At 34.1% G+C, this 15,843-nt stretch overlaps 1 protein-coding gene across 1 annotated transcript; it reads left to right on the forward strand.

Moving 5' to 3' along the window:
- Positions 1–10,435: 10,435 nt before the first annotated feature.
- LOC147393872 (auxin response factor 18-like) lies at positions 10,436–14,723 on the forward strand. Its single transcript, XM_086455619.1, has 14 exons — positions 10,436–10,843; positions 10,962–11,077; positions 11,213–11,308; positions 11,394–11,450; positions 11,550–11,702; positions 11,791–11,875; positions 12,088–12,178; positions 12,276–12,440; positions 12,575–12,688; positions 12,806–12,878; positions 12,975–13,128; positions 13,226–13,860; positions 13,971–14,158; positions 14,257–14,723. The coding sequence occupies exons 1-14, from the start codon at positions 10,768–10,770 to the stop codon at positions 14,402–14,404; spliced, it is 2,151 nt and encodes a 716-aa protein (XP_086311745.1). The 5' UTR covers positions 10,436–10,767; the 3' UTR covers positions 14,405–14,723.
- Positions 14,724–15,843: the final 1,120 nt, after the last annotated feature.

Raw genomic sequence — 15,843 nt, forward strand, 5'->3', positions numbered from 1 at the left:
ACACAACTGTACATCCCTATGAATATGTGCAATTGTATATCCCGAGGAAAATAATCTATGGTCATAGCACATGCCACATCAGGTGATGTATGTCAGAAGGGTGACGTCAGAAAATCATTATTCAAAATCATAAAAAAGCTCCCATCAATGTTACCATATAATAAGAAAGTTAATGAGTTTTTGAATGTTTTGAAAACATATATAATTCACAAAAGTTTAAAAAGATTTAATATGTTAAATGAGTTTAATGTAGTCTTGTAAATCATGAGAATGTCTAGAATAATTAATTTTAAGATAATTTTAAATATAAATTAAATTTTTTATGATAAATTGAACTATTGAGATTTTTCTATAGAATCAACCCAAGTGCATAAAAAGGAGATGCCCATTTGTTTTCATCTACTTGAAATCATCCAATCTCATATGGTCTCAACAATCTCGAGAGAGAAAGTTCATTGGCCTGTAAGCTATTTTGTTCTCTTTGAGAGTCATTTGGATTGAATGTGCACGAGTGCTCACTTGAGTTTCGAGCCAAAAAGTGAGATAGGTATTGGCCTTAGACCAATTAGTTCAATTGCTTTGACACATTGCAAAGTAACTTTGAGGATGTGGGTTCAAGTCCAACTTTACCATAAAGAAAAAGAGTCATACAATTGGTATAAAATGTATGATATTGACACCAATTAAGCTGCATATCTGTTCCCCCCCCCCCCCCCCCCCTTTTGACAAACCTACTTCTAGCACTAAATGAGGAGCGTGCGATTGTATTAAAAACGACCAATCCGACGAAGATAACATGTTTATTGACATGATTAGTAGTAACTTAATTAGATAAACCAATCATTTTCATCACATATGACTTACAATTAATTAAAACAAAAACAGTTAATCTAAAAGGAATCTTTTTTGGTTAAATAATTTCATGTTTCTTTATGTGGGATTCCCTTGTCTTTTGCTCTCTTTCAAAAGCCAACCCTAATCCTAAACCTAAACCTAACCAATGATAGAGAATTGAGAGATCTCATAACCCATTTTGTATGATACAGCCAGGAGAGTGTGAGTATGTTTGGGCACAAATGAATGTGTTTAATGGTAACTTCCACATAGGACCAGTGTCTCTTTCTTATTATCTTATTCATGAAAAAGGTTTACATAAATTATCCTATAAAGGAAGAAAAACAAAAAAAAGAACAAACCTAGTTTGATTGATCCAATCCAACGGCTGATAAAGCCTCAGACTAGGTCAAAAAAATGGTCAAACTGTACGAACTAATGGGGACCAATATCCCACTCAACCTAAGCTTCCCTACTGTCCAAACAAACATTTGTAAGTGTTTTTTGCTGACATGGAAACAATTGAATGGAACTCCACTCAAGGCTTTAAAATAAAATACTCTATTCACCCATGATTGTCTTCACATGGATTCCAACCCCAACTTCATATTTTCTTAATATTTCTATGGTGCCGACGTCCCTAGCCAAACAAAAAACCAAAAACAAAGGTACCTACATCAAATAAATTAACCCTAAATGCTTAAATTATTTAATCACTAATGATTTCCAGACCTCCCCTCCCCTCTCCCTCAAATACAGGTCATCATAGAATCGTAGATCATTTACCTTGGGATACATAGATTCATACATCTTTTTCTTGTATATCCCAAGACAAATGATCTACGATTCTGTGATGGGGGCGTAGGAGAGTGTATGTTAGAGGGGAGATGTCAGATTATCATGACACTTATTTAATATTTTTAGAGGGACCCCATAATTTATAAGGTGCCCAAATGTGTGGGTGTGACATATGTAGGTTAGGGCAACCAAGCAACAGTTGCCAAATTGGTCTCCACATGGGGGTGTGCATTCAAAATCACTAGCCCCACTTATACTGCAATTTGCAATATAACAATATAAAAGGAAGAGCACATTGTCTAACATTGTCTATATATATATATATATGGGAAATGTTCAGTAACAAACATTTTGGCAAAACATTTTTCAAAATATGGGTTAGAGGTTTTGGAATGGGCTGATTTTTGGTGATAATGATCTCTACGGTGAGGAGATCATCATCACCAAAAATCAGCCCATTCTAAAACTTCTAACCCCATCAAAAATGATTTACAAAAAATGGACAGTCCACGATTTTTCAACTTGTAAACTGGGGCTAGAAGTTTTGGAATGGGCTGATTTTTGGCGAGGATGATCTCCTCACCGTAGAGATCATCCTCACCAAAAATCAGCCCATTCCAAAACCTCTAACCCATGTTTTGAAAAATGTTTTGCCAAAATGTTTGTTGTTGAACGGGACCCTATATATATATATATATATATATATATATATATATATATAGACAGATTTCAATTTATCTCCATTTCTCATTCTTTATATATAAATATTTGTGGGGATCTCTTAATCACCCATTGAAACTTTAACATGTTCCAAGAACAAAGTTGTTGTTAAATAATCCAAAGTAATGGGAAGAACCTTCAAGGATTCTTTAGATACCAAAATTTTGTATGAAAAATTAAGAAAGAAGACAAAAACTAAAATATCTAAAAGGAATAGAATCAAGGGAAAAACAAGTGTCAAGATGAGAGGACATGAGATATGCTTGACCAAATCTTGATATATTTGATCAGAATGATCCAAATCATCATCATCCAATCAAGATTCATTAATAAAATTTGTTAATTTTTTACTATTGGTTGCCGACCTGATGCGACCCCTCCATTCAAGCTTGGGAGTGACAGTGCTCGTATCGGGTTGAGATCTATATAAGTTGATCAAAGTGTTCAAATTTAATGTGAAAATTTGCACGAAATTATTCTTATTTTTTTCTTCAGTAAAATGCAATATTTTTTAACAAGTTAATTATTAGGGAACATGGGTATTGAACCCACGTCATGATATCAACACTCACTGACTTTACCAGCTTAACAAGTTGGCAATGCTTTTTGATCATGCTTGCATGTTCGTAAAATGTGATCTACAACATAATTTTAAATCTCGGACTAGTTCAGCAACAATACAGATTTACACTGTGTCTCAACATTCACATCATCTTGCAAGATAAACGAGATGTGTCAGATGGTATTTTGAAAATCTCGTCCGAATCAGTAAAACTCGACCAAGGTAATTGGGATTTTGATTAAAATAATTAACTTTTTTAGATTTTAAATATTTATTATATAAATAAAACATGATTTTATGATCAAACATTTACTCATCTATTTTGTTTTATTACAAAATTATAATTACTTTTATTTAAATATGTGTAAATCAATCAATATAAATCAAATTTAACGGACTATCTCGTTTGAGGCGAGTTGACTCGTCTGAGATAATTCAGTCTCGTCCATGGACGAGATGAGACATCAAAGCGGGTTTTGAAACCATGATCTACAGATGTATGATTGTATTTAATGGAAAATATTTTCCCATTGCAAATATTTTCCTATCTTGATACAAAAAAATATGCTCTGACAAGACCACTTAGGAAAATTACTTTTTCGCCATTTGCTACCCGACACCGAAAGTAATAAAAAATCAATTCTCTTTTTGACATTTTCCTATTCCTATATGCAATTAAACACTCACAAACATTGTTTGAATAAATCCATTTTTTTTTTTCAATATCATTTCCCGAAAAATAGGTTTCCAAGAAAGGCATTTTCTATAGAATCATGTATATAGACCCTCTAAAAAAGTATAATTGTGACCCCTATCAAATAATATATTGGACCCAAACATTAGGTTGCGTTTATATAATATAAACCTTCCTTCATACCCAGCTGTGAAGGGGGACAAGGCAATGGTGATTGGATTGTCCTTCGTCTTGTCCATGTCATCAATCAACAACACTAATAAAGCTTTAGCACCTAAACATAGTGTTCTTATCCAAAACTCTATAATTTCTTTTATAGAATACATGTTGACGTGAGCTCGACGAATTTATGCATCACTTTTAAGAATTTTTTTAAGAACTGAACTGATTAATGGATCGAATTTTTCAAAATGGTCCGGGACCATGGTTCTATTTCGTTGGATGGATTCATATTTATTAAAAAATAACATTCAACAAAAAAAAAATCCGGATGTTTTATATCCTCGTATGTAGAAAATTGGTCTTTGCTACAATTTATAACATTTACGAACACAAATTTTCCCATATGAAAAAATTTATGAAATTGTGAAAAAATTATCCCAACAAGTTGGAATTACAGAATTGATCATGATGTATAGTCCATTCGCGAATATAATACCACCATTAAAATAGAAGTCACAAACACAACAATATATGTTATTGTAACTCGTTTTAGAGTTACGAAATGTGAACTAAAAGAATTAAGATTGGGTTTGGGGTGTTATTTCTTTCTCAAAAATAGTGAACAACTCTCATCTCATTTGTGTGCATGTAGGATTTGTTGAATCGTGTTAAACTTTATTGTGTGTTTTATTTGTTTTTAGAGTCGTGATTTTTTTATGCCCCCTCTGACATATGCTCCCTAACGTGTCATGGGTTAGAAACACAAATCTCTTTCCTTGGGATACACAACCTTACATCCCCATAAATATATGTAATTGTGTATCCCAAGAAAAAAGATCTATGGTACTAGCATATTCCACGTCAGGAGCTTATGTTAGAGGGGGTGTCAGAAAATCATTGTTCTTATTTTTATTACATTTGTGATTTGATCTAGGGTTTCACTCCACATCTTGGATATCTTAAGAGAAGAAAAGTATATCAATTTTTTCTTTGAATTGCATTATTTTATATTTTGTGGTGATGTAGAACACATACAAAAGTGTTTTTCAAATAAAAATGATATTTGGTTGGCATATGTTGTTGATTTTTGTGTGTAAAAAACCTAATAAAAACCCTTATATAAAGAGATAGAACTAATAAATATAACATATGTGCTTGTGCTAATAAGTGTTTTACATGCCTCATAAGAAAAATTGAAACTAGACTTACCCAAATAATAAATTTGTCTAAAATAGTGAATAAATATGTCCAGCACATGTAAAATCTTGAATTAAAATATTATTTATTTTTGATTGGTAAGCATGTTTTTAATGAGTTTAGTGACATGGTGTTGACGGGATTTGAATCTAAGTCTTTGATATCATCACCCAAAGACTTTACCAACTAAACTAGCACCTGAGAATTAAAAGATTCTTAGAGAAATGAAACTCTCAAAATGGTTAACAATAGCAAAATAAAATTACTAAAAATAGTACATTACAACTTGGGACTTAAATTTAATCCTAGAGATAACTTCTTTTCAAAAAAAATCAAAAGTAATATGTAGACTTCATCATTAGTATTCCAATGATATATTATACTAGTAATTTTTATAATCTCCATAAAGCTATGCCCATTGAAAATTATCGTGCACAAAATCACTGGTGTAACCTATTTTATGTCAATTCGGACATATGTTCTAATTAATCAAATGTTCTCTCACTTTCAAGTCTAATCCACCCATGAACAAATAAATAAATAAATAAGACAACAAACTTATAAGATACAGAGAGGTCTGTGTGTATTTATAAAGTATAATGATATTCTAACATCTCTCTTTTATACACGCCCACATCACAGAATTGTAGATCATACTATCCCGAGGCAAATGATCTATGGTTCTATGATGGGGGTGTGTGCCGGAGGAGAGCTTCATATTATCACAACTCGTGTAAATGCTAAAATTGTTGTGTGGAAGGCATATTTTATATTTCCTGGTCAAGAGGGAGAGAGTTGCTTAATGTCAAATGATGCAAAGTAGGAATCCAAACCCCTTGATGGACAAGATAAAGTAAAGAAACCCTATCTTTTCTTTTTCCAATAATAAGAACTTGCATTATTCCATAATCCTAATCAAATCACAGTTTTTACACATCATTGTCGTACCTTTAAACATTCCTTTTACATGTCAAATGACACAAAGTCCTAATAAACATACTTTAGTCCGTACTAGAGAGGTTCTCATGGTTTGGTCATTAAAAGGATTCACAAGTAGGTTAATTAGGACTCTTAAGGTTGTCCTTTTATGTGTTGGTATATTGTTCTTTCAAAATTGAAACGGGTAGTGTTCTGCATACAACATTAGGGGGACAAATGTGGTACGACAAAATTTGTTTTATATGATTTAAAAGTTTTGGATTTGACTGATTTCTTTGGTAAAGAGATCATTCTTACAAAAAGTCATCCCCATTTGAAACTTCTAACCCCATCAAAAATGATTTACAAATTAATGATGAAAAAACAACGATCCACAATTTAAAATCACTTTTGATGTGGTTAGAATTTTTAGATTGCGCTGCTTTTGTAAAGATGATCTTCTTATTATAGAAATCATCATCACAAAAATCAGCCCATTACGAAACTTCTAACCCATATTAGACAAGCGTTGTCTATTGTACGGGACCCAATTGAAATAAAGCTTACGAGAGAAAATGATATTGTGACTAATAAATAAAGAAATTATAAAATATGTAATTATGAATAAGAAGTGGAAAGCGAGGTGCAATACAAAACTTCCCAAAAGGTCATCCATCGTAATACTATTCTCGTTCAAATGCGTGTGACTGTAAAGTTTTGATGGAATTTTGTGCATTAGTGTCGAGATGATCGTGCATAAAGATTATATCTCATATAGTGCATTCAAAATGATATAAATTATATGAATAAATCTTTGGGTCCCCCTAACCTTACTAAGTTAATAAGGATTTCACCCTTACTAAGGGCCCTTGGGCTCACCTCTTGGCATCCAAAAACATGATCTTAAAAAAAAAAATCAACTTTAACATTAAAAAAGAAAAAAACCTCAACTCTCAGAGTTAACGAAGATTTTTTATTTTTATTTTTAAATTAACTCCTAAATTTAGAGAACTTCTACTAATACACCAATTTTTACTTATGACACAAAATGTAAAATAACCTTTTAATTTCAAGGGTGAATTTCTATTTCTTGCCACGAATAAGACGAAATTCCAATTTCACTACATTGTTTATTTTAATTCCCAAAACATGTTTTTACAGTGAATTCTTCACATGTATAAGTTATGAATTTGTAAATTATAAAAATGATGAATTCACTAGAAAATATATTTTGAGAATTAAAATGAAAAGTGTATCGAAATCGAAATTTGAACATAAGTTGTGTGCACGTTTTGATAAAAAATCCCTAATTTCAAAGGATTGGTTCGTTATTAGTAAAAATTGGTGTACCAAGAGAATCTCTCCAAATTTAAATAAATTGATTTTACTATTGAAAATGCTGAAGTGACATTGAAATTCACATCATTGATGTGAATGTGTGTGTACGGAATCCTAAATGTTTTTATCAACATACAAGTGAAAAGCGTTTATGATGCTGAGTACACCTCCACGTCAGTAATGTGTAAATCATGTCAATTGTAATGTCACTCCAACACGATTTTTTTACTTTCTGTTGATGTGTTTCTCTCTCAACCGTTGAAAAACACTATTAAAAAAAAATCGTAATTAAGAACATCCACTACCCACTTGGGAGAAAAAAATTCCATCTTTCTAAAGTAAATTTCAACCCATAGCCACGGAGTTAAGGTTCATAGAACTTCACCAACCTACAGAGTTCAATTCTTCATTGGTTATGTAGTCTACAAGTCAAACCCATACATCTTTTCGGAGTCCAACTAGCCTTACTAAGATAGTGAGGAAAAAAAAGGCCCTACAAGGACCTCGACATTTGATACAAATCTTAAAGTCTTGTTTACGCATCTCGAAGTCTTTATGATGAGGATGAGGTTTACTAAAATAACTATCTTAGTAGGAATAGGGTTTCTCATTTTTTTTTTATTTAAAGAGGAAATTACTATAATAACTATGTATTTTGCAAAAATAACCGAACCACCCATGTTGCTATGCTGCCTATACATGCATACGAATGTAACTTCATTCATAAATTTATCCTCAAGATCGAGTTGAATGTTAGTTATAAGGGTAAATAAGTAAATAAAAATGTGATTGGACAATTGACACCTCAGTCCTCTAGAGCTGTTCATGATTAGGAATATTATTCTTTTAACCTCCTTTTTGACTTGATGTAAAAAGGTGAAAATGGATGGCAACAAAACTTCCAAATTAAAAATCTAAATCCACCATCCAAAAATTATCTTTTTAAAAATAAAAATAGAGTTTTTAAATTGTTGTGCTCTACATCTATGCAACATCTAATTATGTTTTTGGTTACCATATGGATGTGAAGTACATATGATGATACATTTCAATGAAGAGTCGAGATCCCATACGATTTTCCGTTTCTATAGATATGAATGGTGTCTACATGGAAAAATTTGATTAGGGAATAAACATATTGGGCTATGTAAACGACTTGATTAGGAGGAAGCGGATCTTCTGTAGCACACAGTTCCCGTGGTACCCTGTAGTACACAATTTCAATGGATGAGAGAGAGTTATACTAAAAAATAGTTAACATGTCAACCCTCCTGTGATCATGATTTGAATATGATTTTTTTTTTTTAAATTCAAAAAATAAGTTTATTTCTCCATATCCATGTCTTTAAAAATGAATGACTACTAAAGTCCCAATATTCTAGAGCGAGATCTATGTGTCAAAGGTGTGACATTCCCTCATCCATTGAAACTGTGCTACATGAACCATGTGCTACACAGGATCCACTTCCTAGTTAGGAGCCCAAGGTGTTTTAAACACCAACTAAAGCTTGTCACGTAGACACTTAACCTATTTTATAGAAATGAGACACGGTATTGAATCCCGAGTCTTTAACGATTTGTAATGACAAACAATTATCAATGTTTTTTAAAAATGTCTCATGACGTTCTATTTTATTAGAATTTATTATTAAACAACTAAATCTTCAAAATGATGAATATGTTATTGATTATTTAAATTATTGAAATGTATTATTCAGCTAATTAGCTTATGATAAAAAAATTAATGGACACTTAAAGGGAAATCCTTATTTAAAATTAGGGTGCTTTAAATAATTTTCATTTAGTTAAATATTGAATAACATAAACTAAAAAAGATAATTATTTATCAATATTTTCTAGAAATGTCTCGTGATGTTTTATTTTCTTGTACTTTATCATAAAAAACTAAATCTTCAAATTATTATTTATAATAATTTTTTTTGATAACGTGGGTGTCTGGACTTACGTTTGACTAAGGGGGACTGATGAGGTAGGGTTGGAACCACGGCATATGGGACCTTCCCTCTGGCACGTGCAACGCCTGCACATCACACGCACCAAATAAGTGATGGAACACCCTCGTGGGTGGCCTCTCAAGGAAATATTGCTCATACTAGGTATCGAACACACAACCTATGGGTTCTCATTACTTATTGGATTCGAAATTGCCATTGAACTTCCCCCTCGAGGTTTGATTATCCAAATGATTGAAATGCATTGTTTGACTAATTAGGTTATGACAAAAAATTAGAGGTCATTTACGAGAAAAATCCTTATTTAAAATTAGGAGGTAAGGGAATACCTTCGTGGGTGGCCACGAGGAAATATTGCTCATACTGGATTTCGAACACACAACCTATGGACTCTCACCGCTTATTGGATTTGAAATTTTCCTTGAGCCTCCCCCTCAGGGTTTGATTATCCAAATGATTGAAATGCATTGTTTGGCTAATTTAGTTATAACAAAAAATTAAGGGGTCATTTAGGAGAAAAATCCTTATTTAAAATTAGGGTGTTTTAAATAATTTTCATTCAAAAAAATACTGACTGGTCGGAAACCTAAATGTAAATAGCCGTTGAATGTTTATAGATGGTAAGTATTAACCAAATAAATTCTATTTGTTAATGGTTTTTTTTTCTAATTACATTATATGAGGTTAGATTTGTCCAATAATTTATTCCAAAGGCTACTTTCAGTCATTTTCACACCAAAAGTTTACAAAACCTTCCGACGTGGACCGTATGCCAACGATAGCGACGCATGAGCAACACGTGGTTGTAGCCGATAGTAACAAACCACGTGTCACAACCTAATGAGATTTTTTGATGACGTGTTCGAAATGGTCCACTTTTGGATCGAAGTCTGTTAGGACGATACTGCACTCAACACGTGTCCTAGTGGTCCCCACAAGGTCAAAATTGGAAGACTAAAAACCTTCGATGCTTTGGGATTTTAGTCGAGCCAACCACGGCTGCCTGCCGCGAAGCAGACAAAGAAACAAGACCGTCAAGTAACGGTAACGGTAACGGTAATTAATCAGTTTCTTTTTTGTTCCTATCAGGTTACGCATCTCGAGATATCATAATTATTATTGGTCGTACGGAAAATAAGAAGTAAAGTTAAAAATCTAACCACAGTTAGGTTGACAGACGTTAGTTTATAGACGGAGAAACGCAAAACGACGCTTATAACAAGACGCGTAGAAAGCCGTTTTAGGATTCTAGTTTTCTCGCTGGAGAGAGAGAGAGAGAGACTTTAACGTTTTAACAAGAGTCGAAGAAAAAGCTGTTTTGGAGGAGAGAAGATAAGCGGTTTTGTAACTGAAGCAGATCAGGTAAGCGGTTTTGTCTATGATCGCGGATCGTAACTGAGTTTATAAAGGCAAGAGAAATCGAAGAGTCGGCTGTTACAATAAATCGAGAAACGGTTGCCGATTAATTGAGCTTTGATTGTTAGATTTTGGAATAAAATGCGAAGGATTAGGGTTTTGTGTAGTAGTATTTGAGGTCTGATTAGTGATTTTGAGCTTTGGAGATTGGTTTCATGGCGTACAGTGATAATAATTTCAGAGGTCCGTCGATTTCGCAGCCGAATTTTTCGGGGGAACGAGCAGATGCAGGTGAAATGATGGTTGATTTCTGAATTTCAGCTGAAATTTATCGAATTTCTGGTAAAGAGGTCCGATTTTGGGGAGATTTGTAGGGTTTTTAATTTTGTTTTTTTGTTTGATTTGATAGGTTTTGGAGGCGAATCTCTTTATACTGAGTTATGGAAAGCTTGTGCGGGTCCTCTTGTCGATGTTCCGAAGCATGGAGAGAGGGTTTTCTACTTCCCGCAAGGTCACATGGAGCAAGTAAGCCTTTTTTTTTTCACCTTTAAATTTCAAATCCTTCTACTTTACTTCTCGTAAAGAGATCAAAGTATGATTTTGGTTTTAAATTCATTCTCTATTTTTAATTTTTCCCTGTTTTTGTTGTTGATTTTGCAGTTAGAAGCTTCAACAAACCAGGAATTGAGTCAGAGTATTCCTATGTTTAATCTTCCTTCGAAAATCCTTTGTCGCGTTGTTAACATTCACTTACTGGTATTCTTCTTCCTGGTTTTAGTTTCTCTTTAAGATACTTAACTATGCAAAACTTTAATTTTTTGTTTTTTTTTTTGTTTTGTAGGCTGAACCAGAAACTGATGAAGTTTATGCACAAATTACCTTGCAACCAGAACGAGATGTTAGTATTCTTCACTCAAATCTTCCTATTTCTCTCTCCATTCGAACTCAATTTGTTATCAAATTGACATTTTTAATGTGTCTGTGTGTGTTTCTGTAGCAAAATGAGCCCTTGAGTCCTGATCCGTGTCCTTCAGAACCCCCAAGCCCAACTGTTCACTCATTCTGCAAGATTTTAACTGCCTCTGATACTAGCACTCATGGTGGGTTCTCTGTTCTTCGAAAACATGCTAACGAAAGCCTTCCTCCATTGGTAATTTCTCTCTTCTTCTTTGGGTTTTCTACTCTTATGTATTATGTTGTTTTCTTTTGTGCTTAATTAATGGGTTTGATTTTTATAGGATATGTCCCAACCAACCCCAACTCAGGAACTGATTGCGAAGGATCTTCATGGGTATGAGTGGAGATTTAAGCATATCTTCAGAGGTAAATTAAAAAAAAAAAACCTTAATTGACTGATTGCTTTTGGTGTTGCAACTGTGTTCTTGCTTGATCTAAAATGATGTATCTTTTTCTTTAATGTCTAGAAGTAGTCGACACAAATCTATATTAGAATCAAACAATTGTGTGCTAATTTGAAGCCTATAATTTTGTTTCCTTGAGCAGAGTAATTTATTTGCTTCTTATTAAATAAACAGGTCAACCCCGGAGGCATTTGCTTACAACCGGTTGGAGTACATTCGTGACATCTAAGAGATTGGTAGCGGGGGATGCCTTTGTTTTTCTGAGGTATGTTTTCCATGTCTGTTTACAGTTTTGTCTTTCTAATTTTCTTTTATGTGGGTTATAGTATAGTTTTTTAATCAAAAGGTCGTTACTTGTGTAGAGGGGAGAATGCTGAATTACGTGTAGGAGTTAGGCGTCTTGCTCGCCAACAAAGCAGCATGCCATCATCTGTGATATCAAGCCAGAGCATGCATCTTGGAGTTCTTGCTACAGCATCTCATGCCGTAGCAACCGAAACTCTCTTTATTGTTTACTATAAGCCTAGGTTTGAAATATTACTTTTTGAATCAAGTGTAGCAAGATGAAATTTTTTTATCTTTTTATTTTGTTGAGTAGATGTTTGGATTTCTTCTATGTAATTGATTTTCTGTTTTTTGTCTATTTTAATGGTATTAACAGGATAAGCCAATTCATAATAAGCTTGAACAAGTATTTGGAAGCTATTAAGAATGGATTTTCAGTTGGGATGAGATTCAAGATGAAATTTGAAGGTGAAGATTCTCCTGAGAGAAGGTATTTGTAGTTATACATCCAAGATGGTTTTATTTGTTGAAATCTTTCCTCTTGAATTTGTTTGTTTGTTTGTTTGTTGCTCTTTTCATTATTTATGTATGGGTTTTGATTGATCAGGTTTACGGGAACAATAGTGGGGGCAGGAGACGTTTCTTCCCAATGGACAGATTCTAAATGGAGATCATTGAGGGTTGAAATTCCTCTCTACTCGTATAATTTCATTGTTTTTTGTGTTTTTTTTTTTTATTGTACTTGCATTCTCATCATGCTGTCTCTTTCTTTCCAGGTTCAATGGGATGAACCCGCCTCAATACAGAGGCCAGAGAGAGTTTCTCCCTGGGAGATAGAACCTTTTGTTGCTACTGCACCTCTTTCGAACCCTTCTCAACCAACATTTGTAAAGAACAAAAAGTCCCGACCATCAATAGATCTACTCCATGGTAAGAGAGCTTTTTTTTATTATTTTTTGTTCTTTCATTCTGCTCTGTGTTGGATAGGTTTTAATATAACTTATTTTTCTCTTTAAATGGAATTTAGAAAATACTGCTAGTTCTGCAGCTTCAGCTTTCTGGTATTCTGGGTCAACCCAGTCTCATGATCCAACTGGATTAAGTGTTCCCGAAGTCCAAAGCAGTGAAAACCAAGTTCTTTGGTCTCCTAAACAGAAAGAAATTAAGGGAAATCTCATCAACAACAGCACCAGTTGCATCTCAAGGACTCGGCCAGACAGAGGATGGCCTTCACCACTTGCGAACGTTTCTCTGAATTTGTTTCAGGAAGTAGCCGAAGATGATAAAACTATTTCTACTTGGGCAGGGCTCTCAAGTTATTCGACCACTGATCGTTCATCAAAGCCAAACAATTGTTCCATACATGATCCGCTCGAACAGGGGAAGAAACCTGAGACGACTGGTGGCTATCGTTTGTTTGGTATTGACCTGATCAATAACTCTCATACCCCACCTCCCGCAGTGAAGGCAACAGCAAATCAGACAATCATATCTAATGCCACCAACTTAGGGACCACCCAAGCTACCATGTCGGGGGCTGATTCAGACCAACTGTCTGGCATTTCAAAAGAATCAGAAAAAATTAAACAAGGTTTATTGCAGGAATCACCGAAGGAGATTCTGAATAAGAGCTCCTCTACTTCTACGAGAAGTCGCACCAAGGTATATAAAATCTGAAAGATCTATTGGTTTTAAATTTTTATTTAACAACATTACCCTTTATATGATGTTTTACTGAAAAACCAAATTTGTTGCTTGGTGTTTGAGAGAAGGTGCACATGCAAGGGATAGCAGTTGGTCGGGCGGTGGACCTGACCATGTTGGAAGGGTACAACCAACTTATAAATGAATTGGAGGAGATGTTTGAAATAAAAGGACAACTTCGCCCACGGAACAAATGGGAAGTTGTCTTCACTGATGATGAAGGGGATATGATGCTTGTGGGCGATGATCCGTGGCCGTAAGTAATCTATTGTTTCTACTTAATCATATGGTCAATGTAATATCAGCTCTTGTTAAATCACATTATCTTAATTTGTATTAAATGATATTTCGCAGGGAATTCTGTAAGATGGTGAGAAAGATCTTTATCTATTCTAGCCAAGAAGTGAAGAAGATGAGTCCAAGAAGCAAGTTTTCTGTATCCTCTTTTGAGGGAGAAAAGACTGTTGAAAGGTTGGATTCAGAACTAAAAACAGAAACATGAAGCTTAGTTTCTCTTATTTAGAACTAACTTGGAGAAGAAGAGAACAGAATTGGCTAATTGGCTGCTCGGTTTTTTAGAGCTTATTATGTAGAAGGTTGTGTGGTGAAGGGGAATAAAGATTGGGATTGAAAGAAATGGACCGATTTCTGGAGAGTAGAAAGAGAAGTTGTGAATATTGTTCTTTCAGGGGTTGGGACTTGTGAGGGGCTGATTTTATCTTTGCTTATTTTTCTTAAAACTTTGTAAAGACGTGTAAATATGTGGATTTTGGGTTGTAGTTTTCCTTCTGATTGTAGTGAGTTTTATGCTTTTAATCTTATTATGTTGTGTAAAATTTCCCTTGGGACATCAGATTAGTGAACAATTGCCCACCAATCAACCATGGGCCACCCATTTTTTATTTTTCCCCGCTTATCATTGGTATCCCCACCCTTCGGGTGAGATTAGTCCCACGGTCACACGCACCACCCTCTGAAAAAGTCTTATGTGCAATTAGTTGAGTTGAGGGTCAACCTGACTCTGGAGGGTGGTCCCAAGGAATTCATTGTTTCGTGGGGTTCTGATCTCTTTGACTTACCCTTTCTGGGGAGTTTATCAAGGCTCAGGCTTGCCTCTAGGGCAACCGCTGGGGTTAATATGTGCCATCCTATATTATGTTGAATGTTCCATAAAATCGGGAACCTGTTTTCTCCCATGCAACATGCCACAATCACGTTGTGCTCATAATGTTTGTGGAGTTCTAATGGACTGTCAAAGAGGCATCATCATATTAATAATAGAACAAGAAAGATAACAGTAGAAATAAATGTATGGGAGAGAAGTATTTAGTTTCAATATACTCTGAACTAAGAGAAAGTTGACAGAGATTTGAACATTTAATGATCACTCTCACAAAAAAATCAGTTCATTTCAAAACTTTTATCTTATATAAGACAAAACATGTTATCTACAATACCTGACTCAAAGGATGATATAATTATAGTTAGAAAAAAAACGTTCAAGTTGAAAAATCCGAAGTAGTTAGATTAAGATTCAAAAGATTGTGGATAGAGAGCGTTAAAAATAAGTATAACAGATAAGACTTCGTCTACCTTAAAATCCTTGAGATAAGACCTTACTATTATTGATGATGATTATTTCTCAGTATCTCATTTGTTTGTTGCAAGAGACGTGTTATTTTTGTCCTTTTTGAAAGAATCTTTTTATCTCTTGCCACGTTTCACTATCTCATTCGCTTGTTACATAAAAGAAGTAAGTATGAGTTGAAGTGTTTTTTTTTTTTTTTTTTTTGGGGTGATTTGGTGGACTGCGTCTACGTGTATGGCATGGGTGAAACTGTCATCATAAATGTTCCCTAGTGTGAGCAGCATACATCCCCCCTTCCACCTTAGAATTTTATTTTTCGACGTAAGAGAAGTTGATTGGCTTCTACCTTAAAA

This window comes from Akebia trifoliata, chromosome 10 (genome assembly GCF_017979445.1).
Source record: "Akebia trifoliata isolate Shusen 1 chromosome 10, ASM1797944v1, whole genome shotgun sequence".
Lineage (NCBI taxonomy): Eukaryota > Viridiplantae > Streptophyta > Magnoliopsida > Ranunculales > Lardizabalaceae > Akebia > Akebia trifoliata.